The sequence below is a fragment of the Diorhabda carinulata genome, chromosome 2 (assembly GCF_026250575.1).
Source record: "Diorhabda carinulata isolate Delta chromosome 2, icDioCari1.1, whole genome shotgun sequence".
Lineage (NCBI taxonomy): Eukaryota > Metazoa > Arthropoda > Insecta > Coleoptera > Chrysomelidae > Diorhabda > Diorhabda carinulata.
The window spans coordinates 17,586,180-17,603,717 of NC_079461.1; the positions used below are offsets into that span (position 1 = coordinate 17,586,180).

Here is a 17,538-nt window from a genome sequence, read left to right on the forward strand (position 1 = left end):
TTGCAGACTGCGACCGTTTTGGATTGTCATGCCCAAAGTTGATAAACCTGATACTTGCTTGGGCATGAATCACGCAAACATAGATTTAAAAGCATCTGCTTTATTCAATGCAAAAATTTTTAATTATGATAGCTATCAGAGATTGCTTCAGGAGCTGTGTTGTGACCGCTATAATGAGAAATGTTTGTCTAGAGACTATCAAAAGTGTGTTAATAAGATTCCTTCTTATAAAGAATTTGATAATATAAGACATATCAGTTGTAAGAAATGGATATCTGAAAAAGTTGATTTCATAGGCTCAAAAAAACTCGTCGAGTAACCAAATACATTAAGAAATCCTTTGATGTGAAATCGCGCGACCCCAATATAGAATTGCAAGAAGAGCTATAATCTGTTTCTTATTGTCTGACAGCATGAGAAAAGGTCACAGTTGCTAGTCAGGTAGTAAACCATAAGCGTCATCGTTCATCTATGAAAATTATTTACTATTTAATTTTATACCCGATCTGATATATAAAAGTAATATAAATTTAAATTTGATTAGTTAAAACAACTAACTGACCGTCATACATTTGTAGAGTGCATGGAATTAAAACAATAAATTATTTTTGAAATAATCTTTTAACGCAACTATTCAGACTGAATATTCATTCATTAATTATGTTGAGAATTTGGCGCAGGTCAATTCTTAGGAGACATATTAACAAACCATTTATCAATTAATTCTCCAGATAATTACTTTCTAATTTTCGACATGTTGATAATAACATTTCCAAGAAACATTACAATAGGGTCCTACTAGGGATTATCCTAATTACTACTTAGAAATTTTGCAGGTATATTTGGTGAAACTTGGTCTCGCCAAAATTTGTATAATTTGTTTTGTTTACGTTCAATAAGTGTTAACTGTATTGTGAAAAATGTCTTCAAGTTTTACCTCAGTAAAGTGTAAGAGCGTGCTTAGCTTACAAACGAAGACTGTAGTGTTAAATGTGCATGATGCTGTTTTACATCAAATGCCAGCTGCTACTGTTAGAAATATGGTTTTGACATGTTCCAATATGACAGAAGTTAGTGAATCTACTATTTACAGGCTTCTAAGAGACAGGAAAAATGGAAATATATCTCCACCTAAAAAGTCAACTGGAAGAAAACCACTTGACCTTGATGAACATATGCAAAATACAATAAGACGAAAAGTGTATGAATTATATTTTAAAAAACAGATCCCAACCCTTGACATAATTCTAAGAATGGTGAAGGACGAGAATTTGCCTAACATAGGGCGAAAAACTTTGTGGAAAATATTACACAAATTAAATTTTACTTGGGAGAAGCAAAGTCGCAAATCAGTGCTAATCGATAACGAAGAAATAATTTGTTCCAACATATTATTTCTTCGCCAGTATTTATGAGATATCCGAAAATACAGATAGAAGGGAAGACAAATCTATTATTTAGATGAGACATGGCTCAATGAAGGACATTTAGGTTTATCTACTGGACTGAAAACTCCTATCGGTAAAGGTCGCCGACTAATAATAACGCATATTGGATGCAATCAAGGGTTCGTTGAAGGTGGTTTACTGGAGTTTCAGTCAACATCAACCAAAGACTATGATGAAGAAATGATTGCAGATGTTTTTAAAGAGTATTTTACACAAATTAATTCCAAATAATGCTGTATTGGACAATGCCACTTATAATTCGCGATTAACAGAAAATCTTCCATCTACCTCTTGGAGAAAAGCTGATATTAGAAACTGGTTAATCGTAAAAGATATACTATTTGAAGATGATATGTTGAAAAAAGAACTTTTAAAGGTTGCTTCAGATCACTGGCTACAATTCAAAAAGTTTGTTATTGATGAAATAGACAAAAATCGTGGAATAACAGTGCTTCGTTTGCCGCCATACCATTGCGAAATAAATACGATAGAGTTAATATGGGCCCAAATGAAAGGTTATGTAGCTAGACATAATAAAACATTTAAAATGAAAGATGTTCGTGAACTCATGAAGTACTCATTGACAACAATAACTGAATAGAACTGGAGAGATGCCGTGAATCATGTAAATAAAGAGAAAGAACCGATAGTGATTTCTCTCGACGAGTGTTCGGATGACTCTTGTATGGCCAGCAAGAGGATGATACTATAGATTGAATTTTATATTTTCTATAAATTGTATGTTTACTTTATTCAATATACATTAATTAAATAATCAAAATGAACTAATATTAATATCGTAATCTCTTTTAGTATTTACTTGTAAAATTCTTAGGATCACTCTGTAAGAGATAATTTTCTATTTGAATATTTAATGAGGCTTCTGTGCTGTCAGACATTAAGAAATAAACTATAGAGACATTTTTTCGTCACGAAAGAAATATTGTACATCAGTTCAGTGCAATTAAGAAACTTAAAAATACACTGACAGAAAAAAACGGTCTTATTCACATGGACTTTTATGAAAATTATTCAACTTTTATTATTTAGTTACTTAATTTTTAAACTCCAAAGTTTATAATAATAAAAAAACATTTAATTTCGATGCTAGAATTGTATTTTTTTTATTTAAGTTCACAGTCCCTGGCTTTGACAACAGAAAATGCTTAATATTTTCTAAAGTAATGGAAATATTTGTGGTTCATTTGCTCTATATTAATAAATAGACGGATACTTGTTTCCCAAATAAAATTTATTATATTATGAGCAAAAAAGTTGTCTTAGAACGAGTTGCCCAGTTTACAGAGAAACACCCATAAACATTATTTGCTACCCAACTGTAACAGTCACTGTTTTGTTCATTAAAGTTATCTCATTAATAGTCGTATGAATTTCTTGAAATATAAAATACAAAAGATCTTAAGTTCAAAGGTAAAAGGTAGTATGTGAAAAAGTGTCTATGTATTTAGTTGTAAAACATCGTATGTATTTGGAAATCAGTAAATTATTAAGTTAATCATTTACAACTCCTACCACGTGTTTTTATATTTAAAAAGAAGTTAAATATCAGTTTTTTTGTTCATCTTTTGGACATACGTTTATTTTTTTTGGCACTTACTTAGACCCTTTTGAATTTCCATTCTCCAATTGTACACATGTTTTATTCGAATTCTATTTTGCCAAATTAGTTTTTCTCGTTGCATACATATTTTTGTAAATCGTTTTTCTTTATACTAAGTGAAAAATATTTCAAACCATAAATCCGTACTTTATTGTAGTAAAACACGATACTATGCCTTTTGAACAAATTATACTATTCCTAAGAGCACAACTTAACAAAAATAAGACCAATTAGCGAATGGATGAAAATGTATACAACTAATAATAAAAAGCATTTGGAAACTTGTATATAGTTTTTTAAAATACTCCGTGCTTATGGTGAATATTTTCTTTTTGTTGTTTTTAAAAAAAATTGCTTAGTTGTATAATTTTTGTAATAATGCCCCTTCAGGGCCGGATTAAGCTGAGGGCTTGGGGGGCTATAGCCCCGGACCCCAAGTCATTTGGAAAACATTCTGTATTATTTGTTGTGTTGATACCACAAATCTAACGTATTGATATTATTTTTTTATTTTTTCCTGCTTTCCGAATTCCTTAAGGGGACCCGTCATTATTTTAGCCCGGGCCTTATAAATCTTAATACGGCACTGGTTCCCTTTATTGTGACACGTCTATATGTAAAGTGATTTAGACACTTGAGCAATGAATATACAGCGAATACATTAATAAAGGAAAAAATGGTTTTGTCGGTTTACATATTGTACAAAATAACCTTAAAAGATAAAATTTCCTGGAAAAAACACTGAATATGTGAAAATTTTACTTCCAATCATCAGAATTAACTGCTGGTCTGATTTTCTATGTCGTAAGGTAACATTCAAACGGTATTTTGACCACAAATTTCAGAAATTGAGTGGCCGATAAAGATTATTTTTCAAGAAAAGTAGATTTTTATCAAAAAGAACATTGTGACAGCAGCAATTCATTACGTGCAATTCGCGCGACGTCTTTCATCTGTTTTTACAAACGGCGGACGTTCCTTTGATGTTTCATTTTAGAAATTTTTATTAGAGCGGGCGGGTTATTTACAGTATTTCTTTTAAATTATTTCCAGGAAAGTCTATTTATTTCTTTTTGTTCTAGACCTTTGTAGAATATTATTTTTTATAGAGAAATTTGTTAATTATTGATGCGAAAATATGCTAAAAAAATATTTTATTAATGTAAAATGACTTTTTTCAAAATACAATAGTTTTTTGTTTCACTTAATAGTCCCTTGTAACGTTGAAAAACAGTCCCCTGATGTATCAAACAGTCCCTTTAAAAGATTTCATAGATAGGAAAATATGAATAAATTCGGCTGGAACACTTATCTAACTAAAATAATAGTAAATTTTTTCCAAACACAACAGTTTTTTGTGTCACTTTATAGTCCCTTGACACGTTGAAAAACAGACCCCTGATGTATCAAACAGTCCCTTTTCATGATTTTTTGGAAAATCGTTAATAATTCGGAAAATATGAATAAATTCTGTGGGATTACTTATCTAACAAAAATAATAGTTAATTTTTTTCGAAATAAACACGATTTTTTGGCAAATGTTGAAAATAATTATCAATTGTATAGGATCTGTACGAGCTTACAGAGAAATTCCCTGATATATGTTTAAATTTTTTCTTTAAATAATTACTCACTAGTATTACAAAAAAAGCTTTAATGGGTTTTTATTTTAAGGACTTATAACAAAAACTATGAATAAGGAAAAAATATTTCTCTCTAGACATTTTATGACATCTATAAAATAAACATTCCACAATATGATTTTTGTAATAATAATCTATATTCAAATAATGTAGCCTCAATAATAAAATTTCAAAGTTAAGGAATGTCTGGTCTCCGGATATAGAAAAAAGTGTAACAGATGTCAAAATTAATAAAACCAAAATCATAATTAACCATAATTAGAAGCATATTTATGCAAAGAAAAAATGAACAAACTTGAAAAAGAGTAACGACATATTAATATTTTGGAAATAAACTGGCAGAAGAAGAGAAGATCAATGAATTAGAAGAAAAAACTGTATAGTAACGAAAGTAATAGTGGGCACAGTAATATGTAAAACGAGTTAGTTGTTAAAAATTGTAAAGTTAATTAATAAACGTGCATTTCGACTCAATAAAAAACACGTACCATTAGAATATAACAACATAATATTTGTATAAATATATAGATAGATATGAGGCGTGGCATTGCAAAACTCACTATATCCATATTTTTCCAATATCAAGGTAACGGTGGAATTTGAATCTATGCATGTTCCTCACAAAAACTGCAGTGTGTTGTCGTTGCAAAAATGATTTTATCCCTATTAAATTCAGACGATAAAAATGGGTGTCACTCCAAAACTCATGATATTTTACTGCATTAACGCTGCAGTACTAACTATATCCACTGAGCCAATGAGATCGCTCAAAAAGATTACAGTGACGGCAGTTGGAAAGTTCTTTTAATTTAATCGTTTTTAATAATTGAAGCGTTCATATTATTAATTTTTAAGTCATGGAAATGTGTGTGACCCCTGCTGCACCAAAAAAATCAAGAAAATCGCCAAAAGACCCTTCAAAATGGAAACGATCTCTTCAAAAAGCTGAGAGGTAAGACAGGGGTAATCACAGTGTATAACATAATGATGATAATATTGTTTCTTCACAGTTATTCTCAAGATTTGTTATTTTCATTGTTTTAGGCATACTCCTAAAAGTCTACCCGATTTTCCTACATGTGGTCATCGTTTAACCAAAAAGAAAAAGACGTCAACATTCAAGTGCATGACTTTGACGATGAACGACATCAAAGAATTTCACCAACAGTTTTACGCCCATAAAGACAAAATACAGCAGGATACTTTTATATTGAAATATATTCAATCTTTTCTTATAAAACTATCCCGGCCTGTAAAAAAAACGTTTCATCGAAAACGGTGAGTACCCAGTACTTTGTTAGAAAAGCTGGAACTCAAAAATTTCTGATTCGTGTTTGTCAAGCTACGTTTGTCAAAATTTTACAAATTTCACCGTTTCGAGTCAAACTCCTCTCAAAAAAATTTTTACTGTCTGGAACTTTACCGGTCGAGCGGAGAGGAGGACCTAGATTAAAAGAGGTCTATATAAGAAAAAGAGCAGCAGTTAAGGCTTTTCTTGAAAAACTAACTTGTGTCGAAAGTCATTACTCTCGTGGTTAATCGATCCAAAGATATTACGTATCAGGAGACCTAAATTTGCTCAAGCTTTGGCGTATGTACAATAATCAGCAGCCTGATGAACTGAAAGCCAAGAGAACGTTTTTCAGAAAAATTTTTGAGCAGGAATACAACATAGGGTTCGGTTCACCAATAACTGATGCATGTTCCAAATGCATTGAGCTCAAAGGGAAAATAAAGAGGGAACGAGATGTTCAAGAAACAAATAAATTGATTATCGAGCATGCTGTTCACAAAGCGAGGTACAAAGCTTTTTATAAGAAGCTAAAAGACGAACAAAGCGACCTACTTATTATGTCCTTTGACTGTCAAAAAAATTTGGTTTTACCAAAAATTCAAGACCAAAGTGCATATTACAGCAGACAATTGTATATTTACAATTTCACCATTGTGACGGGATCTTCCAAAGGCCCCATGACACCGGGCAACATATTTTGCTACACTTGGATGGAACATGAACACAGGAAAAGTTCAAACGAAATCGCATCGGCAGTTTTTCACCTCCTGACATATTTAGACTTGACTTCCTATTCAAGGATAAGGCTTTGTGCTGATGGATGTGGAGGACAGAACCGAAATTCGATAATGTTAACATTTTTTTTTTTGCAATGCGTCTCCAATCAACATTAAGTCGATTGAACTGGTGTTTCCTATTACCGGACACTCTTTTTTACCACCCGATAGAGTCTTCGCTTTAATAGAAAAAAAAAAAAACTCAGACGTCTCCCGGTTATTATTCAACCTTCTGAGTACCACTCAATTTTTTCTGAACATTGCACAGTTTTCAAACTGGGAGAAGAAGTTGAAGTGTATGACTAGAGAAGTTTCAATGCTGCTTACTTCAAGAGGCCTGCTAGTTGGCATTTCCAATTTAATGAAGCAAAACGCTTTTTATTCAAGAAATCTTCCCGAAATAATATATTAATAGCTGGAGAGCCTTTCTTCAATTCAGATGTAGGCCAATTCAAGAGTGTTTCTAAGAAGGGTATCAACCTATCAAAACTTAAACTACCTGTAGTAATCCCACAAGGAAATCCTGTGAAACTAGCCAAGATCAATGATATTCGACAATTATTATCAAGCACTTTGGAAATGAGTGGCGCGATTTAGAAGAATGCAATTTTTATAAAACCGTTTTTGATCATGCAATAGTTTCTAACAATTTAGGACTTGAAGATGAGTGTGAATGTGAAGGTCATGAGGAGGATCATGCAGTAAGAGTTTAGAACTTTTATCAATAATCAAATTTATCAATTTTTATTCTGCTGGTATTTTTTAAGTGCTTTTATACTGTAAAAATTATTTAAAAAAAAAATTCTTTTGTTCAATAAACTTAACTTTGTTCAATGACTTATTTATTTATATATTTTCCCTTCAAATTTAACAATCATGTGTTACATTTTTGCATTAATACATTTTCAGTTGTGTAAGTGCAAAAATTGCTATATCCATCTAATGACGGTGCAAAAATATCTATATCCACAGTTTCGCAGCAAAACTCACTTTTTCCGAACTTTGAAGTGCTATAATTAAAAAAATTCAGCGACCCCGTTTAAATTTTCTTGTCAGAATCGCTATTTAGATGTGATGGATGGGTTTGGAAAAAAGTAATTACTTATTTGTTGCTGATTAACCCAGATAACAGTTTTTCGTGAATTCTGAAAATATTACAAAAATGGATATAGTGAGTTTTGCGATGCCACGCCTCATATAGACACACATATAGTTGTTAACAGTGACATTTCTATCAATATTCTTACTGACAAACGCGGTGTCAGATGTCAGTAATCATAATGAATGTGTAAGTTGAAAATATACCAGTGTTTTGAAGATATGGTCCCACTGATTGAAGACTCTCGACTTTATACAACACTTGACGACTACACCAACACTCACAATTATACTTTCTGGCGCGCGTTTCGATAACCTTCAGAGACTGAAGGTAAACTAAAAACTGATAACTTGATTCCCGCCAAGGACGTTTTCCCGCTGGAATCAATTTTCGCGGGAGAAGATTTGTTGGCGGGAAAATTCAGTATAAAGCAGCTAAGTCAAGTTATTAGGTTTTAGTTTAACTTCAGTGTAATTGTGATGTTGGTGTACCGGTAGTGTAACCAGTGTGTTCAGTATCACCAACGGTTCCAGAAATTTCGACTTCGGGATAACGGAGTGATAAAAAAAGAACTTTATTGGAAACAAATTTCTACAACACAGACAAGAGTTCTATTATACATGATAACATGGTACATAACATCATGTCATGGTACTAAAGCTTGTATGGCCCGTATGGAAAATCCACTATAGTTAATTGAAAAGGGATATTACCATAAGTATGGGAGTACAGAAGACCTTGAGTGCTTCAAATTGTAAATACCAGTAGAATATGGAAACATTGGAAGATAAAATAAAATTAATTGTTGAGGATATCAATGAGCAATGGAAAATTATTTTAAAGAAAGAAATTCTTGAAAATCCAAGTATACATAGCGAAATAAAAATATTAAGAAAGTAACAAGAATCAACAGAAAAAATTAACACGAAACAGCCTAATTGGTATGGATATCATACAGTGTGTATAAAAATAGATCGATAAAGGAACTAGGGCAAGATGGACTGATACCCTCATGAAACACCTGGTAAGAAGATCATTAAATATGTAACTGAAATGTATAAAAAATGGCAATCAGCATTGCAGAATATGTACAGTTAGAATTATAAGATACGGATATGTAAGTATTAATATTACTTACAGAACAGGACTAAAAGCACTCATAAATAGTATTAGCAAAATTAGTCAATTATTATGAATTTGAAAGACCAATATATATATATATATATATATATATATATATATATATATATATATATATAGAACCACAAAAATCTGTTTTTTTTAGAAACGTCCATCAATTTCGTAGATTTAGCATTAATTATACAGAGTGTTTCTAAATTCATGCGACAATATTCAGGAGGTGATGAAATTAAAATTTCCTCAACCCACTTCCCTTTCCACGATATCACCCTTGAAAGGTGGCGACTGAAATATAGTTTGTATTGTTTTTTTCTGAAATTTTTGCCTTTGGAACGGGATAACCCGTATTGTATATATCATCATACCCAAATATACAACTGTAAATTTTTCCCAAAACCAATAGCAATATAGAAAAAATTTAGTCTCTACCTTTTAAGGGTGATATTTCGGACTGAGGGTATTTTGTTATAGGAAAGACTCATTATAATTTCATACCTCTTCAATGGCAGGAATTTAGAAATACCCTGTATGTATTACCTTTTTTTTTAATATGGGAAGGCACCGAATGTTTCTAATCTTATGCATACCAATATTAATTTATCAAAGGGCGTAGGACGAATCACGTAATTTGCTAATACAAATCTGATTTGATTCATAATGAATAGAAATAATAAATTCATTTGGAAATACGTTCTTTCCATCCACCAACTGGTCTAACAACTGATTGGTCACTTTTGTTTATGGAAAAAATTATGATAGACATTATACTGAGATTCGGGTGTTGACAACCCAGGCATTTCTTGTCGATAAGAAGAACCTGGATAGCTGTCCCACCACATGGGCAGTGTAGTATGGGCAGGCGGCCCCATCACAGGAGGCCCGTAGGTCGGAATCGGAAGTGGAGGCTGCAGCATTAATAATGTGGGCACTGCGGTGTAAGATGATGTTTGCGGAGGCGGTAGATGTGGGGGTGGTACTATGGGACACCCCCACACTAACTGCTAGCATCTTTGATTGTTCCAATGGTTCATATACTCTTGATAAGTCACTGTTATCTTTTCACTTTGATAACGAGTTAATTTTATTGTACGACGCACTTCGCTAGATATCACTGATTTGTAGCCTCCTTTACGTAAAAGAGAGTCTATGGTTTGCAGCTGATCCCAACCTAACGAAATCGAAAAAAAAAATTAATAAAAATACATAATATCTAATAATAATATCTCAACATGCTTCAATTGCAGACGTGTGATATTTTTAAAAAAAAATTAAATTTCTTTGTTGGCCTAAATAATTCCGTGAACGTTCCAGAGCTAAGTTAGAAATTTTTTTAAAAATTCAATACGTAATTTTTTTTGCTACATCTAAAGCTTCCAAACTGAAGGCGAAATTGGAATGATGGCTTGCCAAATTAACATAATTCTCTTTTAAACAATATTGACGTGGAATGCATGAGGGTCTTTTTTTTCAACCTCCGATCGCTCCGTGCAGACGCTACGCGAGCATTCAGGCGTCAGTCGGCGTTGTGCTACTTTAATGATGCTCCCGCCAAGTGTGATTCGTTTTCTACAGGCTGAAGGCCATAGTGCTGTAGAAATCCATCGGAAAATGGACAAAACTTCAGTGAGTGTTGGTGTTGTGCGTGAATGGTGTCGAAAGTTTAAAGATGGCCGTAGTGATGGAATGGGCCAAGAACGAAAATCTGTAGTTTCAAATCACCTGGTTCAACGAGTTGACAGAATGGTTAGAGAAAACCGCAGATTCACAATTACTGCTTTTGTCTACGGAATTTTCAGAAGTTTCGAGGTCTGTTCTGTACTCTACTCGAATTCATTGGCGGCAACTTTCTTTGAAGATGGTACTGTCTGCAGATATAACAAATGTCTCAATCTCTTCGATGATTATGTCGAAAAGTAAGTTTACCAATCTTTTCGTAATGAAATTATTGTTTTATATGAACTTGCCTTTTATTTACAGCCTATCGGAGGTTGAAAAAAAGATAACGAGAAAAATCATTCGTAAAGAGTGGGAATTATGAATGTAGCAGCTCTCCTGTAAAATTATACTGGCAGACGATATTGAAAAATTTCAATTAGTTTAAAATAGTTGAATATGCGAAATTTCTGAAAACGTTATTTGTGATCTAAAATAAAAAAATGATGTCATAGACAAAAACTGTCTGCCATAACTCTTGTTTTCCCATAAAAATTTGAGTTAATAAAGTTGATAAATTAATTATGAAATAAAAATTCCAAATATCCTCTAGTTGAAGACACTTCTGCAAAAACAAAAGATTTTGTATATATTGTATCTTTCTTACAAAATTCTAGAAAGAACAATAGATAAGGTAAATAAAAAGTTTTATTGTCTCCCCCAAAATGTTATTGCGGCCATTCTGATTCACCAATTGAAATTTCTGCATCTTTTGTCGATGATTCTGATTCACCAACTACCAAAGAGGAAAGTTTTTTCGTACAACTATCGACAAAACTTTCTGCATGAGTCCTCCTCCTATTCTTTCCATTATCCTCCAAAAGATAAAGTGACACAATTTATATTTGATTCAGTAGTTGTTTCCATGCTTGCCTATCCTCTACAATATTTTCGGCACGGTGCAGTCTCATATTTCTTATGGGTTTTGTTTGGTCAATCCATTTAGTTGGAGATCTGCTTCTTGGGCGTTTGCCTTCTACTTTTCCTTGGATGATTAATCATTCCATTGTTGCTGATCTTCTAGCTATATGTTCCAATTACTGCAGGTACATGCGGTTTATTATGGTTAGCAATGAGTGCGACAAGTTAAAACTTGCAAATACCATCTGATTGTGTTTATGAGTGTAGTTAGCTCTGTGACTCGCAAAATCGTGTTGTGATTTAAATTTTTTGGATCAAGACAGAAGCTTTGGTGATAGAAAAAGGTTCTCGAAAACCACAAATAAATTTAGGGATTTGCTTTCCACAGATTGAGAGAATTCAGCCTTTTTGGAATGGTGGCAGTGAAGAAACTTCTTATAAGATGTCAAAATAAAATTAAGAGGTTGCAGTAGGTTGAAGAATATAGAAATTGGACGCATGAAGAGCGGGAGAGAAGTTTATGGAGTGATGAGTCAAAGATTGAGGTTTTTGGGTCTAAGAGAAGACAGTTTGTGCTCAGGTCAAAGAAAGAACAGATATTAGATACATGTTTAATGTAAATATAAATGGTTCCGTTTAAAAGATTGAATTGAGATTCTTTTCCCAAATATTTTTATTGTAGACTCTTAATAACGACTGATGATTTTCATGTCATATTCTAACCTACCCCAATTATTAATTTAATGAGTTTTTCGGAAATGGAAGCCAATATAAAAGCGTCCATGATAGTTAAACTAAAACCTTGGAAATTTTTTCTCTCGGTTAATAAACCTAACAAGCACAGACTCAAATTTTTTTTCTGCGATGCAAGTTTTCGCACCTACCTAGACAGTATTATCTCTGATCCGATTAAAAACTCTAATAGAAATAACACCACAGACAACTGGTTCACATCCATCCAACTGGTTGAGGAATTTTAAAACATAAACTAAAGTTAGGTTAGGTTAGGATTAGGTTAGGTTAGGTTAAGATTCCCTTCTATAGGATCCGAAAAAACAAGCGAGAAATACCTCAAACCATTATTCCAGGTAAGAAAACTTAAACAGACACATCTGATTTTGTCTCGACAAAAGATGAAACTTTGGTTTTCTATGTACCCGAACCAATTGAATATGTAAAGTACATGAAATTTTTAAGAAACCTGATACCCATAACAATAGATCACGCGTTTCAATAACTAAATTATCGTCTTAAGAGACTGTGGTCTAGTGGTAGTGTAATTCGGTATGAATATCACCAACGGTTCCAGAAATTCCAACTTAGTTGATATCTTAAAAGACAAAGGAGAGACTGAACTTTATCACACTAAACAATCATACCTTAGAAGAATAAATTGTTAATTTTTTTTCTTTAAATTATTAGTCAATTGTCCTTACTGTTATTGAGCTCTAGTAAGATACAGTATGATTTATATAGAGAAACTTTATAAAAGTTTCAGGTCCTAAATAACCCAATTTAGTAATTTAGAATATTTTTTAATCTGGTTACAAAGTAACGAACGTTTTAGATGAAATCTACTTAATAGTATTGATATTTCTTACTATTTTCATAACAGCTAAATTTCGTGAGTGTTTATTTTGTCTAGTGGTAATCTTTAAAAACAGAATAGGTGCTGAACTACTAGGACAACCAGTGCTAGTGATAACGTTGGTACCCTCTTTTATAATGAATCCTTTCACTTATTACTATCATATATACCTAGAGCTTTAGACATGTCCTAGTAAATCAAGCACTGCTGTTATAAAAAGATGTCAACACTTTATGAGAAATCACCTATGCCCTCTGTTATGACTCCAATCAGATGCTGCCCAATGACTTGGGAATACCATGTATCCAAGATGTCATCAAAGACATAAGCGCTCATCACCAATTCTTCCGCCTCTTTTGATCAACAGTCAATAAGAGACTAAAATGTTGTTCGAGCTCAAGTAAGGAAAAAGAAGAGGTATCTCAACCTCCATTGGGTTATTAGATACTCCAACTTCTACGCTGGATTCCATCTTAGCGTAATAGCTTATAGAAAATTTTGTTTAGATTGCTGTTGAATAAATTTGGAAAAAAATTATTACTATTGAATTGTATTTAGAAACACTTTGTAAAATAGAAATCACATTCTACCTTGTTCTGAAGCTACTTCTGGTAAATAAGTAGCAGTCCTTTTATTCCCCTTCTCATTTATAAACTCAATTCTTATTCCATGAATACCGACTTGCCAATCTAAATAATCATCACCATCTTCAAAATGTCTCAAAATTGACACTGAAACACTCAGTTTTGGAAATTCGTCACGAGTTATTGGACTAAATCTAGAGTCTTTTACAGCACTTGTAATAGCATATTCTCTTAATCCCGACTGGAGATTCATTGCATTAAATGTTCCTATACATCCTCGCAGTCGTTTATCTTTACCTATTTTCCATGTCACAAATAAAGGGCTGAAAATTTAGATAACATATTAATTTTCTTCATGTAATTTCGAGTACAAATTATAACAATGTATATCAAATTCAAATCATTTTATTGGTGGTTTATTACTATCGATTTAGAGTGGATAATTTAAATATAATCAAACAGCTTTTCATTTAAATTTTTTTATAGTTTTCAGTCATCACATTTCACAATCTAAATGAAATAGATTAAAAAAACTGCTTTAAAGGTAGTATTGTAAAAGTAAGGCATGGTAAGCTGAAGATTATTGTGAATATTTTATTTTTGTGTATTATTTCTAAGACTAATTTCCAACTCGTGATAGATTTATACTTGATTAAAAATGATAAGACCAGGGTTGGACCAAAAATTAATATTGATTTGATTTTTTTGAAAGTTTTTATTCTTCAGTGCTTAATTTATTATTTCTGAATTATTTATTATTACAATAATTTGTTTAAACAAATTGCATCTAATTAAAAATTTGCAAATAGCGTAAAATTATTTTTCCAAATCTCTCTAGAGAAGCAGATACGAATAAAACTGGATGCAGGGCAGTCTGTGAAAGTTGCAGTGAAGAAATCAAAGATTATGAGTAGCATTTGAAGATCTACAGTTATCTCTTGTAAAACAACACATATTTCTTCATCAATATGAGCAAGCTTTAACTCCATATCAGTTCATCACTTACATGTGGGACCAATCTACAAAGCGCCCTGGAAATGATTCAAGGAATTTTATGAACAAAGTGGCTCCTGCCTTCAACAGTACAATTTATGCCCAGTTGGAATCATTTCGAAAAAAAATTTTTACTCAGGAAATAACATCAAAATTCTCCGGCATTGACTGGTGGAAAACACAGAGATATTCTGAAATTGGAAAGCATCTACATATCATAAAAGTGCAGTCAAAATCAAGGAACCGACTAGGAATAGAAAAGGCGTCCGAATTAGTATTTTTATAGTTCCTCAATGTAACTTCAAGATAATTTATTTTTGAGCGCTTTGTCTATTTCTTTATTTGATTGGTAGATATTATAATAATATGACAGCTTGTGTGAATTAAAAGCAGAAAATCTAACAAATTCATGATTTGATTCTTATTCCAAAAATCATTAGATTAAAATCATCAAAAACTTTATTAAATCCCCCTTGCTAAAAGTAGGAATGTATGGTATAGCTTTTTGTACAGTCTCAGAACATTAGTGAAAGCTATAGTTTTCTCTGCACTCGTTGCAGGTCTCTCGAACACCTGAATGAAATGTGTCGTCCTCCTTGAAATTACTTGTTGATAAATCATAAACTTGGAGTTCTAGGAGGGGCATGTAAAAAAAGTATGGTTAGATCTATAGTGTTAATTTCTATTTGTTAAACTAATCTGTTATTATTAAAAGCTACTCTGAAATAAAAAAAATCTTTTGGATTTATACCCATAGAAAATATTCCACTTGTTATCTGTTCTGTAGAATTTCTGTTAATTATAAACAAATTCAAGAGAATTTTGCAATTGGAGAAAGAAATATCTATAAATTTATAAAAGAATTTTGTCTTGTTTTGTTGGGAATATGTAAATAAATGACTAAACAACATTTAAGTAAGCTTCAAATTCACTTAGTTACTATTGTAATTATAATAATATAAATTTTGATGAGTTACGCTATGAATAATTATACTGAAACATTTAATAATTGTTTGAGTAAAAAGTGCACTTTGGATTACAGTATAATTTTAATATAGACTTAAATATTAATTGTAATTTAGACAACATTTTTATAAAATATACATAGTTTTCTCTTAAAATTGTATTTGCTTGTCAAAATTTTGTAAGAAGTTATTGATATTTTTTCTAGTTAATAAATTTACCAAATTTTTATGAAGAATTTATGTTAAAAGTTGTTATTTCATGCCACTTTTCTTATAAGATTCAACATGTTAACAAACCAAAAAAAAGTTAATTTGTATACTAGTTTTGAAAGAACTTAAATATTCTACAAGAACGGTTTTAAAAAATGACTAATAATGTTTTAAAAAATTTATAAATCAACAGTACATGAATTATTTTTTTCAATGCACCCTCAAACAAAGGAAAGTAAACCAGCAAGTTCAATGACCCATTCGTCATTATCTAAGTTTAATTATTATACGAAGTGTAAAAATAAATAATGATATACTAGCACTAGTTTGAAAAATTAATATCAACTTACTATGCATCGTTACTAAACGATGGGTTCTTTGGAGGAGCGAGGTTATATAAATGACTATAAAGAACATCAAAACAAAAGAAACACATTTCTGGTAACGCGACAGTTCCCAAGCCATTGCTGATACCATTCGGCATAACAGAGGATCCATTGCAGGATGGAATACTAGAAGAATTATTCAATTTTTGCTTTTTGGTACCACAACAACCAGCAGCCATCGCACTTTTCTTTCCAACAATCAACACAAGTAAACAACACTCTACCAGCTGAGTTGTGCCACCAAGATCGCTAGCTACCTAAAGTCACGAAATGTGCTCCAATCGTTTGGTAATGACTTTTTTTAATGTTGTGTCTTAATAATTGCAAAAGCTGGAATTCCCATGTTTTGCGTCTATATAATGAAATTTAATTGGCCGATTCACTTCACTTCTACCACAGAACATACCCTGGGTATGTCTGTGACTTCTACTACAACTACCTCTTTGTCCATCCAATAATATTCAGCATTCAGTTTAGACTAAATTTAACTGATGATAATAGGTTTGTTCCAACCAGCTAGTCGGGACCGTACTTGGAACGGTTATCAGAAGCGTTTATAGATATTTTCTGCGCAATCTCCTGCTATGGACCGCTCTTGTAACAGTACTTGTAATCAACCAAGTATCGAAAAGACCGTCCCTGAAATGGTTCACAAACAATACCTAAGTCGGTTGGAACGCAAAACAGAATCGTTCGTATAATGGTAGCCGGTCGGTTGGAACACGTAATCTCTATTACGCAGAATCGTCACCGTACCAAGGACAGTTTTTTGATGGGCTGGAACAAACCTAATATTTCTAAGCTTTCTCTCAGACAATCGATTTTTAAACTCGATACTTCTCTCTCAACCTTTCTTCGATATCAGTTATTTATTATAATCGATTATTTTTTTATTTATTTTTATTTTATTTTTTCATAATTTCAAGACGATAAATTAAAGTGACCTTACGTTAGCTCTGACAGTTCTGTTTTATAGGGTACTGTCCATGATGTAAGACTACAAGATGTGCTATAGCGCACCAGCTGGAAAGCAGCCAATGAGAATTTGCTTCCAAAACGACGCGCCAATTTGGGAGCGAATTCTCATTGGCTCTTGAGAGACGCGCAGAACAATTCGAAAATGAGCCCTCGAGAAGAACACATCTTGTAGTCTTTACATCATGGTACTGTCCTACATAATATATTCTGTTTTTATACCCTAAGAAGATATGAAAACT

General features: G+C 32.2%; 1 protein-coding gene across 1 annotated transcript; it reads right to left on the reverse strand.

The window, feature by feature from the left end:
• Nucleotides 1–3,393: 3,393 nt before the first annotated feature.
• Nucleotides 3,394–16,722, reverse strand: LOC130903687 (AMMECR1-like protein). Its single transcript, XM_057815916.1, has 3 exons — nt 16,286–16,722; nt 13,774–14,090; nt 3,394–10,189 (listed from the first exon to the last, which is right to left on the reverse strand). Exons 1-3 carry the CDS (start codon nt 16,498–16,500, stop codon nt 10,023–10,025), a joined length of 699 nt encoding a protein of 232 aa, XP_057671899.1. The 5' UTR covers nt 16,501–16,722; the 3' UTR covers nt 3,394–10,022.
• Nucleotides 16,723–17,538: the final 816 nt, after the last annotated feature.

What these genes read in the sequence shown, in the direction of transcription:
- LOC130903687 (XM_057815916.1), bottom strand. Translation starts at nt 16,500, where the DNA reads ATGGCTGCTGGTTGTTGTGGTACCAAAAAGCAAAAATTGAATAATTCT. An exon ending in TCGTTTAGTAACGATGCATA is followed by an intron (nt 14,091 to 16,285) that starts GTAAGTTGATAT and finishes CTAAATTTTCAG; the next exon opens with CCCTTTATTTGTGACATGGA. An exon ending in AGAAGTAGCTTCAGAACAAG is followed by an intron (nt 10,190 to 13,773) that starts GTAGAATGTGAT and finishes CGATTTCGTTAG; the next exon opens with GTTGGGATCAGCTGCAAACC.